The sequence below is a fragment of the Eublepharis macularius genome, chromosome 1 (genome assembly GCF_028583425.1).
Source record: "Eublepharis macularius isolate TG4126 chromosome 1, MPM_Emac_v1.0, whole genome shotgun sequence".
NCBI classification, from domain to species: Eukaryota; Metazoa; Chordata; class Lepidosauria; order Squamata; family Eublepharidae; genus Eublepharis; species Eublepharis macularius.
In genome coordinates this window covers 116,268,167-116,285,409 of record NC_072790.1, presented here as the reverse complement: position 1 = coordinate 116,285,409, position 17,243 = coordinate 116,268,167, and the positions used below count along the sequence as shown (strand labels likewise).

General features: G+C 41.8%; 1 protein-coding gene across 1 annotated transcript in view; it reads right to left on the bottom strand.

The window, feature by feature from the left end:
- The window catches only part of EYA4 (EYA transcriptional coactivator and phosphatase 4), a 236,115-nt gene that overhangs the window by 58,913 nt on the left and 159,959 nt on the right, over window positions 1–17,243 (bottom strand). The window contains exons 10-11 of the mRNA XM_054978088.1: window positions 15,278–15,357; window positions 14,957–15,122 (exon numbers count right to left, since the gene is read on the bottom strand). Of these exons, the coding sequence (XP_054834063.1) occupies window positions 14,957–15,122; window positions 15,278–15,357 (246 nt within the window). The remainder of the gene's footprint in view (window positions 1–14,956; window positions 15,123–15,277; window positions 15,358–17,243) is intronic.

Here is a 17,243-nt window from a genome sequence, read left to right as displayed (position 1 = left end):
TGTCTCCTACTTGAATGCAAGGTATTATTCTATTTTTGGATAGCAAAGACCACTAAGACAAGTGTAAGTTTAATTGCTTGATTTGCTTTTTACAAGTAGCAAAAGCACTTCGTGATATTTTCTTAGCCTTAAATAAGATTTTAAATCCTTCATTTGATCTTTAATAATGGCTTGCATATGAAAACTTCTCTAAATCCCTTACAGAAAAATGCAAGTAACATGTATGTGCATATGAAAAAACTGGAGACAAGGTGTTAATGCTTATGACTTCTCAATGTATTGCATGTTTGCAAAGCACTAACTATCTGAAGTGTTTAAAACATTTGTTTGTAACAAAACCCTGTTCTATTTATAATGATGAATTGGAGATTTTGTCCTTTTGCTTGATGAAGAGATTTGTATAGCTTGAAAGACTGCATTCTCCCTGTACTAGAAGAGGTAGGTTCATTTCATAAAGCAAAAGTAGAAATATATTTTTTGTATGTTTGGCACATATAACCTTTCATCTATTTGTCAGTTCTGATTATTTGCTCTAGCTTGTCACCTTGCATGACTTCACACTTTCTGTTTGTTTTATTTATACCAACTTTCCTCTTCAATGAGAACCTAAAGCAGCTTACAAAATTCTGCTTTCATCCCATTTTATCCTCTCAATTCTAAGAAGTAAATTAGACGGAGAGGGTGACTGGCCCAAGATCACCCAGCGAGCTTCCACATCAGAGTGGGCATTTGTATGTCAGTATCCCAGATCCAAATCTGACATTCTTAATCACTCTGGTTCTATGTTAGATAAGACCACTTATATGATTGGTTTTAATTGTTAGAGAGCAAGTGGTTACATATTTAAACTGTCTCAATTTATTTCAAAACAAATACATAATCGCTTATTTTTTGTTCACCAACTTCATTATTTCTTCAGTAATATTTTGTCTGTTCATTTGAAGGGGTGTGTGTGCAAAATAATAATAATAACATTTGATTTATACAAGGACAACTTAAACACCCACTCAGAGAGGTTTACAAAATATGTTATTACTAGCAACAGAGCCTGTTTTAAAAAAATGGACCCTAGAAAACCCAGGAATGCTGGGAGTCCCACCATTGTGGCACCCTCTGGAGAGATGAGCCTCCCCCCTGCAGCAGCAGCGCCCCCTGGAGGGATGAGCTAGCACCCCTGAAATTCTGGCGGTGCCCTCCAGAGAGATGGGTCGGCTCGCCTGGCCATCTCACAGCAGTGGAGCCCTCCAGATGGATGGGCCGGCTCACCTGCCTGTCCCACCATAGCAACACCATCTGGAGGCTGCATTGGCAACGATGCACTTTTTATCTTGGTGCTCCTGCACCCAAAATGGAGAACCGAATCCAGGAAACCAAGATATAATGGCACCCTCCCACCAAAAAGTTCATGTGTTTTGTTTCAGTTCTTACTGCACAGCAGCAGCAGGCAGGCACGCAGGCACTGAGCCAAAAGCATTTTGTTTTACTCAATGGTAAATTACCAGTCAGATCCCAAGGGGAGAGAGGCAAGCCCTTACTTAAGGTATGGGCGGAGAGCAGGAACTGCGCAATGTGCACTAGTGCTGCTTTTTTTTGCAGAATCTGTTGGAAGGGGAAATGTGTACAATGTACATGGATGCAACTTTTTTTTCTCAGTGCTACACCCAGGCAATGACACTGTCTCCCTGCCAACTGTGTTAGTTCTTGCAAGGGGAGACCTCTCCCAGCCTATCAGATTTGGAAACATTCAGAAGGGGGAATGTGCATTTTTTTTATGACACTGCCCTGGCACTCGTCTGTCTCCCTACCCCTATCAAAGCACTTGAATGGTCAATCAATCCATTGATCAAACAAAGCACTATTGAATAATATGAAATTTACATCTGAGCAGACCTGCTTATGATTGCTTTCATCTATCCACCAAAACATTATTTAAAAACAAATTATCTGCATCAAGCTTTAAAAAGAAAAGTGTGCCCAATGCAGATGCCCAGCACTCGCCTAACCTTGACATCTTCCCAAAGTATTCTTCGGGGTCCATTAACACTGAACCCCTTTGTTTTGTGCACTCAAACTTGATGGATTGATGGTTTAAAGGGATAACTGTGTTTTGTGTGATTTTGGTATCATTAATTGCAAAAATAGCTGCCCTAAAGAGCTTGGAAGCACTCATTGCATAGAATGGAGCTGAAACTCATAACAACAAAAGAAACAAACAAATGGATTAGATGTGAACTGGCAATGTTCCATTCAGAAAAAACAAAAATGGAATATAACTCAATAGGAAACAGAATTGTTTGTATTTGAAACAAACACATTTTTCCAGGGTTCATCCCTAGTATATTGCACTTGCGAAGCACTCATATTTTCTCTTTTAACATTGTGACAAATTTCAGATTAGATATTTATTGATATGGTGACTGGGAGTAAAATGTAATTGTATAAGTATCACATGGGCACCTATTGGCCTTTTTGTTATAGTGGAATGTATGAGTGCCAACACAACATTCCCTGTGCTACATCACTATTTTGTGAACCTTTTCTCTTTATTAATTTAGTATTTAGTATAGTAATTATTTAGTACACATCTGGTTTTTTTAAAGAAAGAGGGCAAACATCAACATGACTCCTCCATCCAAGCAGTAAATGCACAGAGCTATTTGAAGGGATTGTTGAGAGATTCACAAACCCAAAAAGTCACTGGGGCAGGCTCTGACTGCGTGATTTGTAACCTAGTTTGTAATCTTTGATCATACACATATACAATTCTAAAAGATGCCAGCAACTAAGCAACCATCAAAGAAGTAGTAACAGTTAAAATGTTCTATTAAAATTCAAATAATCTGCAAAAGCATCACATTTCTGTTGGTACTCTGGAAATAGTAATATTAAAATTAGTGAGGTGGATGCTTCTATGATTGAACACCAGTAATTTATTTATAACTCTAGGGCACGTTGCTACAATATCAGAACTAGCTTTCTGTCTTTGGCAAACTTCATAGAACAGTCAAACTAGACACATCTGAACTGAAAGGCATGTAAAAGGAAGATATCCACAGACAGGACAATAGCCACAGCTCTAATTTATCTAGAATGCAAACACCATTTCTTATACTATATAACTCTTTACCTAAGGCATTCATAAAACCTGCCAACATAGAGTTGAAAGTCCTGCTGGTTTCAAAACAAGGGTTCATCTATGCCAGCATGCTGCTTCACATAACCAAATGTCTCTTGAAAGGCTACAATTAGGCCATAAAGGAAACAGCTTTCTATTGCTTTCTTAAGAGGCATATTGCCTTAGATCATGATGCTTCATTTAACCACCATGGCTTCATATATAAGCCATACGAAACTAAACCAAAACAAACCATTGTAAGCTACCCTGAATCTTAAATAAGGTATAGTATAAATAAGCGCAAAGAAATTATAAAGCTCAATGTGTAGAGAAGTCCTAAGAATGGGAAAGACACTGTGTGGTTTCTATCACATTTTAAAGGCATTTATTCAGGTAAGGGAATCGAACATATCATTGAATATATTAGATTCTCTGTCAGATTCTGGAAGGAAGAAGAGATGTTATTTGTATGCCCTGAAATTTTGTTTTACTCTTTTCTGATATTTGTTTTCCATCTATTTTAGGCTGTTTGTTTTTTAAAAGAATTATACTAGCAGGTAGCTCCTTTTAAGTGTCATGTTTATTTGTTGTGCTTTTAAAGTCTGAATACGTGAAAATAATGGAATAAAGGTTTTCATTAAGCAAGGATTTTAACTTTTCTTAAGTGATATTCAAGTATGTCATTTTATAAATAGTTTAGGGGAAATGGCTAATGCGTATAACCCAGAAAGTTTTCCTGCACTACAAAAAATTATATTTTGAAACTCTACTATCCCATGTTCTTTATTAAACAGTCATTCGCAAAATTTTTAATGAAAGAGTATCATCCACAAAAAACCCTCCTCTTGTAGGTATAATTACTGATTACAAGTTAGTCAGATCATGCCGATCAATTAAATGCCTTTAGTACCTACATGGAAAATGAAATTTACACAGGATGTTGCCAAAGAGAAAGAATGAGAAAAAAAATAGAAAGACGGGCAAATAAGAAGGGGTGGGGTGTTCTATTAGGGAAATAGCTCAAGAAAAAGGTTAACAAAATGTCACAGTAATGTTCTCAATCCAAAAATCCAGTGCTTTAGCCCCTATGGCATATTGATCATGTATGTTTATTTATATGTTAACTAACTTACAGCCAGTGTGATAATGTAATAAGACAGGTTTATATACCTTTTAAAACAGTGGTGCTTTCAAATACCTCATGCACCTGAAATATAAAATTGCCCACTCACTTCCTGCATATCTTAAGTGCAGAAGTATTCACACTAATGGTTTCACTCCCACTCTGAAAATACACCACATACTTCTGCCCTTCTGTATCTTTAAAAATACACTCATCTAAATGGAGTGCAATGTTTTGAATGTGTAGTCTATAAACTGTTGATCTCTTTCAAGAAACAGAACACTGAGCTTTCTTATCAGCTTTTTTCATCAGTTTTTCAGCATTTTAGTAAATTAATATATTAAATTTTACTTATTTCTCTACCGCTTTATTATTAAGAAACACTGTCTATGTGATCTAAATAATTGTTTACTTCATTTGATAGCCTAGCATTTATATATACTAGAATGTATTTTATTTACTACACCCATTTCTCATTGTTTTTTTTTTACATTTTTATTGATTTCCCATATAGAGTATATAAATATCTTCCTTTTTTGTTTTCTTCTATTTCTTTGCACTGGTTATTCTAATATATTTCTTTGTCTCTGTGTACAAGTTGCTGAAAAGCTGCATGTAGAATTCTAACTCTATTTCTGTCAACTTTTGCTTTTGCTTCTCATCTGTCTTTAGTAATTTTAATAGTTTCCTTAATCATCCATTTAGGCTTCTCCTTTCTTTTGGCTGCAGGAATAGTCTTTGCACATTCTTCCTTGATAATATCTCTGGTTTCAACTGATAGTTCTTCTGGTTCACGATCTATTAAACTTAGCACAGCAAATCTGTCCTTTACATGGTCTTTAAATTCTTCAGGAATACTACTTAGAGAAGCGCTATGATTCTTTTAGCACTTCTCGTCAGCTTTATTCTAATTTCTGATATTAGCAACTCATCATCTGTACCACAATCAACCTCTGGTCTTGTTTTAACAGACAGAATAGAGCTTCTCCATCTTCTACTTTCAATTATGTAATCTATTTGGTTCCTGTATTGGCCACCCAATGATTTCCACTTATACAATTGCCTTTTTGGTTGCCTGAACCATGTTAGCAATGAACAGGTTGTTGGCTTCACAAACTCTATGAGTCGCTCTTCTGCTTCATTTTGTGATCCTAGTCCATATTTTCCAACCATGTTTGATTCTGCTTTATCTCCTACTTTTGCATTCCAGTCACCTATAATAATCAGCATATCTTGTTTATATGTATGATCAATTTCTTTTTGGACACCTGCGTAAAAGTTTTTCATTTCTTCCTCCTCAGCAACTGTAGTTGGGGCATAAACTTGAATGTTCATTATGTTAACAGGCCTTCTATGAAGTCTGATTGATATTAATTGGTCAGGCTTTGTGTTATAGCTCTCGTCTGCTTGTGCTGTCTCACCTCACTATTAGAGCAACACCATTTCTTTTGAGTTTGTCATTTCTGCAGTAAAATACTTGATAGTTTTCTGACTGAAAATATCCTGTTGGTCCATATTAGTTCAAAATTTAAAATTAATGAATACAAATTAGAAATCTTTCCAGGTGTCATTCCTAATATGAAGTTTTCATAATGGGGTTTTTAAATGATGCTGCCAATATCTTATTATAGAAAAGGCAAGCCGTGTTCCTGACAACTCACTTCTTATCCTGGTGTGCCTCCAGAGGGTGCCACTGCAGCGGGAAACCCAGGCAAGGAAGCCCATACCACCGAAGAGTGCACTGTGGGGGGAAGTGTAGGCAAGGTGGCCCGTCCCTCTCTCCCACCCCTTGCCATCACCAGGCAGTGATTAGGGTAGGGAAGAGGCAGCAAGACCCAACTGCCCCCCCCCCCCACTTTTGGTCAGTGACGATAAAACCATGGAGCAGGTGGCAATTCCTGTCCCCCCTTCACCCAGCCAGCATCGGGCATGGAGCAGGAGGCAATGCCTGCCCCTTCACCTGGCTGGGATCAGGCACAGAGCAGGTGGCAATGTTCACCCTCCTTCACCCTGCTGGGATCAGGCATGGAGCAGGTACCAATGCCTGTTCCCCTTTACCTGGTTGGGATCAGGCACAGAGCAGGGGGCAATGCCTACCCCACCTTCACCTAGCCAGGATCAGGCATGGAGCAGGCGGCAACCCGCCCCCCCCCCCCGCTTCACCCAGCCAGGATAAGGCGTGGAGCAGGCGGCAATGGCCACCCCACTTCACCCATCCGGGATCAGGCACAGAGCAGGTGGAAATGCCCGTTCCCCCCTTCACCTGGTAGGGATCAGAAGCAGAGCAGGTGGCAATGCCCTCCCCCTTCATCCAGCTGGGATTAGGCGCAGAGCAGGTGGCAATGCCTGTCCCCCTTCACCTGGTGGGGATCAGGAGCTGAGCCCGCCTGCCTGCCCTCCCCTTTTTTCCCACAATGGGATTTGTTACTAGTTTATTATGAAGTGCTATTACAACATGTCTTATCTGAAGAAACTGATAAAATGCTGGTCTTATTCTTTCAATCGATTACCTATTCAAAAGGCAATATTCCTTCTACTTTGACAAAGCTCTCAAATGTTATCTGGTTAGCCAAATAACCTATTTCTTCATTGTAAAATTTGATGTTAATAGGGAAGAACCAGAACTCAATAATAGTTTTAATTTCTTATATGCAGTTAAACAAGCATTCATACAATTAAAATACTTCCATCTACATTGTTGACACCAGAGATGAGCAGATAACTTTTTACTAATGCAGTTTTCAATAGCATGATTGTAGTAAAGCTGATAGGATCCAACTTTATGTATATCTGTATATGGCCTCTGTGGGTACGTGTAACTTCAAGTATTACATAGGAAAAATGAGGTCAGACTAATACGGTCAGTGGTACGCTGAATAAAGTATGTGTTCCAACACTTTATTCAGATGATCCAAGACGGAATATTCAGTGTGTGGTTGTAGAGAAACCGATACGCTGGACCTGAAGACCAATGCTTACTTCAAACTGAAAGGTTTGTATCTGCAGACAGTTCAGAAACAAGGTCTTTCTAGACACTAGAAAAGTTGTAAGGGCCATGAAGAAATGGTTAGGCTACTACATATATTCACACATTCTGATGTTATACTAAACTGGAGTTTAATCAAATCATCATATATAAACTGTTGTCTTATTGTGGCTTCTAAATTGCAGCCAGGATGTTGAAGATCACATGCTCCAGAGGAGAGTTTTCAGAAATGCTACTTGTTAGATTCACATAGCCAACTAGAAAGGGTCTGTGGAAGAGACAGTAGTATTGGGAGATAGGAAATACTATTATGGATAAGGCACACGATCCTTTGAGATAATGCCTGGATAGAAATGCCATGCGCTTTTTTTAGACCTCCCAAATGCTGTAAACAGTTTTTTGTCCTTGAAATGCTGTATTCTGTAATGGTAAAATGGAAGTGCCCAATGGATATCCAGTCACTGCAGGGCCCTCTCGGAATCATCCAAGTGGGAGAGGGAAAAACCTGGTATCACTATATCCTGATTTAAATAGAAGGAAAGCTATGGTGCAAAACTACCTTATCTCTATGAAACTCCCAAAAAGTTAGGTGCAATTTGAGAGCCTGAATTTCACTTTCTTGTCTTGCTAAGGTGACTGCCACCAAAAAGGCTACTTTGGCCAAGAGGAGTTGCAGGGACCAAGACTTGTATTTGGTATCGCACCACAGAAAAAATAGAAAGTCCTGATGATAGCACAGAGGTCCTGATGCTACCTGTTGCAGGTATTGTGACAGGTATGAAACAGGTCTATGTGGGGGGGAGGTTGAGGAGAGGCCAAGGAGAGAACAGGAAATTGGAGGGACACGAGTGCACACTGCAAATGCAAGGACTTTATTTTTCTTTACCAAAGTGTGAAAATAAGCATCTATGGTTGCAAACCATATCTGAGGCCATAACAGGGAAATTCTGTCTCTCAAGGAAATCATCTGAAACCTTTTTGTAACTATAAACTGGTTTTGGAAACTAAAATTTAGAATGGGGGTGATTACCCTCTAATTTTACATCTGAGGAAGTAAGGAGAATAGATTCTGCCCACTGAGGTAGAGCAACTTCCTCTATAGCACCTTTTCCCAAGAGGGACTGCACCTTTTGAAAAAGAAGGCAAACTGTGTGTGAGCCTGGGTCAGTCTGTGTGTAACTCAAAGAGAGGTTATTCTGTCTAGGTTAGTCAAGTTGTGTGGAAAAGCCTGAGTGAATCTATGTCTGTGTGGCTGAGTGGAGCATTCAGTGAAGATCTGTATGGAAAATTAGTTTTTGTGACTGGGTCTGTGAATATACCTTTAAGAATATGTAACTATTTTTGAAACCACCAAGCTTATAAACTTATTCTGAAGCCAGTACACTTATCAATTTTCTGCAAGCATAATACTTTTGTATTTATAAATAAATTCTATTTTGGTTAAACAAAAAAGTATCCTTTTAAATCTCTATAATGTTACTATTTGTAAATAAGCTTTCCTATAATACCAGTTAAACTGAAGAGAACTAAGGTGAAAAGCCTTTGGTGACAGCAAAATACTTCTGGAAACACTTAGAGAGTCAGGGAGGCAGAAATGTATAGGTCACACAAATAGGGCAAACTGCCACAAGTAGTGTTAGCAGTGGGATTCAAACACCAAAGGGAAGATATTCTTGAGGTAAACCCCTGGTTAAAGTAGCAAACATCTGAAGTTCTGTATGTATGGAAATAACAGGAATATTGATTGTGACCAGAGCCCTCTTGAGGTAAAAGTTTAAGATAATGTAAGGAGGAGCTGTAAAAAAAAGGTCCAAATGCAAGCTTTAAAAACAAAATCATTACAGACTGGAATGGAGGCTGATTTGGTCCAGACATCTGCTGCACTGTCCTACATCCTCTTCATCACTGGAAAAGTGACCTGATTCATTGTTTGGAACAAACAGCCTTGAAAACAGGATACATAACCAAAGGGTCACCTCAGTTTAGACCTTGCTGTGCAGACTAGATTTTCCATGTATAAGTGGAGATCCTCACTTGGGGATGGAGTATCATAGTCTGCTACCTGGTTGGAAGGTGATGGTTTTGAATCTACATTGGAATTAGAGGTGGAATTTTGGATGCTCTATGGGAATAGTTTTGGCAGTTTGGTACTGGAGCTTTCTTGTTTGTCTTGAGAACAGACAGGTAGCTGAACACCAGATGAGCATGTTTCCAAGCAAGATGTCCCCAAAGAATTCACAGTTCATAGAGTAATAATGTGGAGGGTATGCTGAGATAAGTCATCATACCCATAGGCATAATATGAATGATATGGAGATGCATATGGAGAGTATCTACTCTGAGAAAGAGAGCTCTGACTCTCAAAAGCTCATACCCTGGAAATCTAGTTGGGCTTTAAGGTGCTACTGGACCCAGAGTTTGCTCTGATGGGGTGCTGATAATGCTTATGCTCCTGTGGATAAGGATCTGATAAGATCAATTGTGACCAAGACCCAAGATCTGGCATCTTCATACAAGCCGGAGGAGGAGGAAATGGTGAGATAAGCTCAAGGGGATTTCGTCTTCTGAGACAGACAGAGGAGAAGGGCAACTGGATGAGGGTGTCAATCTTCAGAACCAGTGTTGGACCCAAGACTTTTCTCACAACCTTTGAGGAAGCCAGTTTTTGTTTAGAAGTACATGAACACTTGTGCATCTTTGACTTCAAGGAGTATGGTGAATGTGTCTCTGCATGTTTTGTCTTGCCCTTAAATTTTTAGTGGGAGGCTTTGACTGGCTTGAGGACAAGGTTGGAGCCGACAGAACCTAAGTTAGGGCTTCAGCCAAAGCAGCTACTGCATCCAGAGGCACCAATGAGGCCTGAACCAGAGCTTCAAAGGTCTTTTCCCTGTAATATGCCAGAGACAGCTGTGCTCCTTTAATAGTGCTTTCACATAAGGCTGCCTTCAAACGTTACATTTTTTCACTGCAGAGCTTTGAGGTGAATAGCTTGCAGATATTACGGCTTGAGGTGTCATGGACTTCTCCGAACCAAAGGAGGCAGAATCATGGCTGCGTGTCTGGGTCAAGGAGGCCAGAGGTGGGCAGGGAAACTCAACTTAAAGGACTACTATTGCGCAGCCTATTTATATTTGAACAGAACCCAACCTAACTCTTACTGATTCTTCTCCTACAGAAGCCTATTTAATGGGGAAAACTAGCCTTCATTCCCTAACAATTTATTTTAGAGGGCAGTATTATTAAATGACAGAAACCTACCACTAGCCTGCCTAACTCACAAGTCCTCTATTTAAATCAAAACTAATTTCCGGGCATGTTTTTTGTAATAGGTTTTCCTTTATATTGGGGTTTAGGGCCAGCTTGATTCCTGAAGAGGAATTCAGCTGTTGCTATGTCGGTTTAGGTTCCCAAAACTAAATAGGGCTGTTCAAAAAGATATTTGACTGACCATCTCCAGTAGTAACAGAGCCACAAGAAACATAGATTTAGAAATAGGTAGATTAGTTTTGAAACTAAATTGTAAATTTGGGGTTCTTTTATAGAAACTTAAAAACAGGTAGTTAGTGTAGGTTCAAGGAGGGGAAAGAATGACAGATATGAAGCTGAGAGGGGCCTCGAGGGAAAGGCCAGTGGTAAGTCTAGAGGGGTGGAGGGGAGGGGGAGGGGAGTGCTGCGGCTATCCCCCCATCTGAGTGGAGGAGGCCCTCCCCTGCACTGCTGCCATTCACCAGCCTGGCTTCTGGTGACAGGAAGAGGGTTTGCAAGGCCCTCTTTCCTGAGGCAGCTGCTGGAGGGCCACCCCCAACCCAGATGACTGAGGCAGGGGCTGGCACTGGGCGGGGGCCTGCTGCTGAGGCTCCCCCTTCTCCAGCTGTTGAGACTCAGCAGCTGGAGGAGGGGCAGCATGAGGTGACCCTTGGGATGGACATGGGACACATGACTTTTCCTGCATTCCCGTTCACCCCAGGGATCTGTTGGATGTTGGAGGAACGGCAGGAGGAACCCCCTGCTGGGCGGTCCTCCCCTGTTTTCTCTGAGGCAAGCAGCAGGCCTCTCACAGCTGTGCAGGGCCGATTCCAGATGACTAACCTTAAGGCGTTTCATGCCGCCCTCTTCCGGATCGCGATGGGGAAAATGCGAAATATCGCGTTTCCTCGCGCGAGTTTTGTGCATCATCTCGCAGAACTCGCACAAGGAAACGCAATATTTCGCATTTTCCCCGTCGCGATCCGGAAGAGGGCGGCATGAAACGCCTTAAGGTTAGTCATCTGGAATTGGCCCAGGAGAGGGTGCTGGAGGAAGAGGAAGACTGTGGTGGAAGAGCCCACATTTCTGCCCCTTCATCCTCATCCATCTCTAACTGCCCAGCTGAGAGTGAGACATGGTGTGTCTGCCCCAAGCACCTCACAGGAGGTGTCTCCTAGGGGGCCCGTAAGCGCCTCCCCTGTGTGGCGTGAGGCCCCCATTACCTCCCATACCTCCGAGAACAGAGGTCATGCGCCACATCGTCAACATGATAGTGGTAGATGGTGAGCCGTTCTCCTTAGTTAACCACTTCAGCTTCCTGGGGTTGCTCCGTGATGCCTATCCCTGGTACACAATCCCTGCTCGTATGATGTTGAGCAAGACCGTGATGCCCTTGTTTTTCAGGGCTGCCAGGGACCACGTGAAGGCACAGTTGTGCCAAGCTGCCGGGAGAACTGTGCACTTCACGTCCGACATGTGGACCTGCTCTACTGTGCAGCATGCATACCTCTCGCTTACTGCTCACTGATGGCAACCTGAAGACCTTCAGGGTGGGGGTGAGGTGTCCAGTGTTAGGCAGGGACAGATGGGAGACCACCGGGCCAGCTATTGCAAGGCCTTGCTCCATGCTGAGGTTGTCGACGTGTCACACATGGCAGAGAACATCGCTGCCACCTTGATGAGACAGTTGGATGACTGGATAGGCGAAGGCCCCATCACCATGGTGATGGATGGTGGCAGCAACATGAGGGCCGCAGAATGTCAGGAGAGCCACGAGAACATTAACTGTGTGACTCACAACCTTCACCTAGTAGTGAAAGCTGCGCTTGGAGTGGGCTCCTCCCCGGAACCCCAGGACCCAGCAACTCAGTTTAAAAGTTCTCATCATAGAGATAATTGTGCATGTGCAGGGGTTATTTACTAGAAAAATAACTGCAGAAACTCATTGGCATAACTCATTAGCATATTTATTAGCATATGCCACACACCCTGACATCATTGGAAGTGTCAGAAGCCAACATCCACCCCTCAGGCCCCTTTCCCCCAAAATCTCCAGGTATTTCCTTAAAGCAGAATGAACTCAAATCAGCTTACCCTCCTCTGGAGAGCCAGCCTTGCTTGCACACAGGCACACACTCACTCACTCACTTTCTCTCACAAGTCACAAATGAAAATAAAGCAGCAGAATGAATTCAAAGCAGCTTACGTTCCTTTGGAGTCCAGCCCCACCCGGCTTGCACTCACTCACTCATTTTCTCTCTCCCTCTCCCTCTCCCAAGTCACAAATGAAAATAAAGCAGCAGAGCAGAATGAACTGAAAGCAGCTTACGTTCCTTTACAGCCCAGCCCCACTCGGCTTGCACTTACTCACTCATTTTCTCTCTCTCTCCTCCTCTCTCTCACAAGTCATAAATGAAAATAAAGCAAGCTGCTGCCTGCTGCTAAAGACAAGAACAGGAGGAGGAAAAGGAATCAAGTGGGCGGGGCCAAACCCCACGTGACCTCTTTTCAGATCTACCGGAACACTGTTCCGGGGCGTTCTGCCTCCAAATGAGCCCTGTGCATGTGTGAAGGTAAGTTCCCATCATAGGGAACAATGGGGAGTGGCTGGCCATCCTGCTCTGTGGGTAGTGGGGAACTTGGGATGAGAGTCTGTGGTTCAGGTGTGCTTTCCCAGGAGTGAGCTTGCACTCAGGAGTGTGTCCTCCACTATGGCACACCTGGCCTGTGCATAATTGTCCTGGGAAAGACAGTTTAAAAGTTCTCGTCATAGAGAACAATGGGGAGTGGCTGGCCAGCCTGCTGTGGGGGTGGTGGGGAACTTGGGGGTGCGTGTCTTTGGGTCTGTAGGCCTGCTCAGGGGTAGATTGAAAGGGGGATTATGCCTGTGGCCATGGATGCCACATTCCATGTGTTCCTGCTGTGGGAGTCTGTATTTTCCTACAACAGGAACCAATGGAGAGTGGCTGGCCAGTTACTGCAGGAGTGGTTAGGGTTTTTTGGTGGGGGGGAGGTGTGGTTCTGAGGGGCTGCTTGGGGTATGTAGTAGCCAGACTGTGGCTGTGGCCATTGGCAGCCACAATCCATGTGTTTCTGCTGTGTGGGAGTCTTCCCCACAGTAGAAATAAAATGGTGTGGTGGGAGACCCACCTTTGGGGGGCCATAACATGGCCCTCTAAAGTGCTATCTCCCTGAAACTTTGGAAGAGCATGGTAGGACAGAGATGGCGTGAGAATTGTCTCTTCCTGGCAATTTCGTGACTTTGTTTCTGTTTCTGACCCAAAGCATCCTTATCCCTGGCAGGGGGGTGAGGACTCTTTAACAATTGTTATCAAATGACAGCGTACATTACATGATCAAGAACTCTTGATTGTATGCCTAATGTTACTGAGGTCTGTGATAGCGTCAGCTGATGGATATAAGGAAAAAGGTATAACTGACATTTGTTGCAGGGGATAGAACTTGGGTCTGTCAAGTTGTTTTCTGTGCTTTAGGTGAAGACAATTCCTCGAGAAGAATATCATCTACTTTTTCCTTTCAGGGGATATTTAAAAGTTTTCCATGGGCTTATCTAAAATGTATTGCTTGGTTATACAATCAACTTCTTTATCAGCAGAAGGCAAGAAGTGGAGTGCAAGCTTCTTGTTCTGCAGTATGGGGGTGTGGGTGGATGCATATTATAGCTATATATGTCATGTCTTTACTAGGCTGGAAAATCTGCAGTTGGTAAACTGTCAACTGACATCCTCAGACGCATTACTTTATTTGACCCCTAAATATCCAATTTGGGTTCCCCAATGATCCCTTTTCTCTCTTTGTTGGGCAGGCAGAGATCATCAACTGACTTCCATGTGATCTTGCTTTGAAGATTTTTCACTAAAACTTGTACATTTGCATGCCTAGTAGACAGGTCATATTTTACTAAGCTAAATGTTTATTTTCTTTCATCGTTTCTCTAATTTCCTGTGGACTTAATAGCGCTACCCTTTTGGTATAAGATACTGTTTCTGTGAATGTGCTTTGACTGGTCTGGGTTTTGCTAACCAGCTTAAGGTTACAAAGAGTTAAAGACTAATGGGAAGCATCATAAAGAACTAATATAGTCATGGCAAAAGATAACTCTGATATAAAAGTATCAGTTTTCCCTCTCTTTCAAAGAGTAGCAATGCAGCTTTTTTTACAGTACTTTGACCCAGGTTGGGAGTGCCTGTGGCTGGAAAGAAGATGGTAGCAACTGCTACCATATGAAACCCAATTTATTTTATGGACTGAGCTGCCAGTTTCAGCTTGTCCAGTATCTGGCCATTCTCTGCCAGTCAGTGTTTGTTTTTTCCTATATCGATTTTTAAAACAAAGAATTCTTTATTCATTAGTTGTAAATAATTACATATAAAATGTATTTATACAATGACTGGCAATTTTGAACACAACTTCCTAAATGTATGAAATACACAGGGGTTTTTTTCACCTGAATGAAGATCTGTACCTGGTTGACTAGTCAGCCCAGGCAGAGATTCCTGAAGCTGGTACGTTGAGGATGAAGAAGAGGTACCATCTGCAGTGCTATTTGAAGTCATATATGCTCCATATGTTGATGCTGAGTAATACTGTGGATATTGATTTTGGCCAAAAGCTGTATAAGGTGGATAATCCTAAAATATTAAAAGCAATGTTTTAAAATATATTGAGATTTAATATTTTTTTTTAAAAAATTCTCCTAAAACATAGCATTAAAAACAATCCTTGTCCATTCAAAATATTTAAATACATAATACTTTCTTTGAACTTTATGAAAAAATAATCATACCTGTTGTGAACTACTGAAGTTTGTAGAATTTGAGACTGAATTGTTTGCATAAATAGTGGATGATGGTGTAAAACTAGAACCTAGAGTTAAAAGAATAATTCCCTGTAAGAGCTAAGTAACACATCACAGTAAGTAACACATCACTTATAATATAGACAAAAGCTGAAGATTTCATTCTTAAAATATAATAAAGAATATGTGCAGTGAAATGCAAAGATTTACCAATGTGATTTTTTTGTTACGAGATTTTGGAAATTTATAGTTATATATCATGAATAATGGAATCTGATGCTTCAAAAATGTATCAGGAGCCGATATTTTATTCCATGGGCAGCAAACCAAATTTACAGAAGCACACATCCACAACCTCTGACTCCACAGAGTAATTCAGTGGGGCCCCTTTATTACCAACCTTCCTCAGTTTTCTGGCTGTTGATCCCAGTGGTCTAGTACTACTGAAATACTGCCTTGATAGTTTCGAGAAAACAGTGAAGGGTGGAACACAGTTACTAATTTTTCATATCAATATGTATAATTCTCAATGGGGCCCATCTGTGAATACTTAAATTCAGAGACTGAAGCCATGAACAAACAAGGCATATATTTCTTCAAATCTGAAATCTACAAAAAAAAAAGCCTGAAATCTATAATAATAAAAGCAGCACCTATAGCTTTAAGAAATGAATGCCCTGAGTAGCCATTGCTAGGCTACCACAACAGCCTTCCACCCTCAGTTTCTGTTAGTAAAAGGCAGGGGAAGGGGGCAGGGCCCTTTTGGCTTTTGAAGGAGGACTCATTGGGACCCAACAGCAACCACCAGTAGTGATTTGCTACTATGTGACTTGCATGACTCACCCAGGTCTGGCTGCTTGCTACTGTTCAACAGCAGCCACCCTGTGACCACCAGTATTGTGTAGTGGTTAGAGTTTCAGATTAGGATTTGAGAGACTCAGGTTTGAATCTCCACTCTGCTGTGGAAACTCACTGGATAGACTTTGGGCCAGTCACACATTCGCAGGCTAACCTACTTCACAGGGTTGCTGTGAGGATAAAATAAAGGAGAGGTGAATGCTGTAAGTTGCTTTTGAGCCACATTGTGGAGAAAATGAAATAAATAAATATAGCTGAAGCTGGAGGGAGAGATAAAAGATGGGTGGGAAGGAGAAAAGGAAGCATGGAAAGATGATGATATGAAGGAAATAGTGTAGGAAGGGGGGTAAAGGAAAGTGATGTGCCCCCACAAGTCTTTGTGTGAAACTGTGCCCAGCTCCACAGTTGGCACCATGCAACTGGGCCCAGCCCAGCAGCTGGAATCATGCAGGGTTTTTCCAGGGAGAGATTATTATTGGAAGGAAAAGTTGAAGATAAGTGGGTAGATAAAAGTAGGTTGGCTGGTGGGCGGTGCAATCATTAGGGTTTCAGACTAGGATCTGGGATGTCCAGGTGTGAATCTACACTTTGCTGTGGAAACTCAAAGGTGACACTGGGCCCCTCACCCTCTCTCAGGGGCAAACTAGATGCTATGGTTTCCATTATGGCCAATGTCAGTATAGAGAAGAACTTGGTCATTTAAAAATGCATGCTGTTTTGGCACTTGAAAAGTCATATCTGGGCTGGGGCAAGATTGGGCTGAGCAAGATTGCCTGGTCCCAATCAGGGTCAGGCCCTTACAGCATTTCTAAATGGCTGAATTATTCAGTAAAATGGCATCAGCACCAATGGGTCAGACTACGGATGCTATAACATCTAGTTTGGCCCTCAGCTTAACCTATTTCATAGGGCTGTTGTGAAATGGAGGACAGGAGAATGATGTAAGCAACTCTGGGTCCCTATTGTGGAGAAAGGTAGGGTAGAGGCTGTCAGGGGAGGGAAGGAGGGAAAATTCAAGATTGTGGGGGTAAAGGTAGGTTGGCTGGTGGGTGGAAAGAATATAAGGAAAGAGAAAAAAGGAGACAGTATGGGAGCT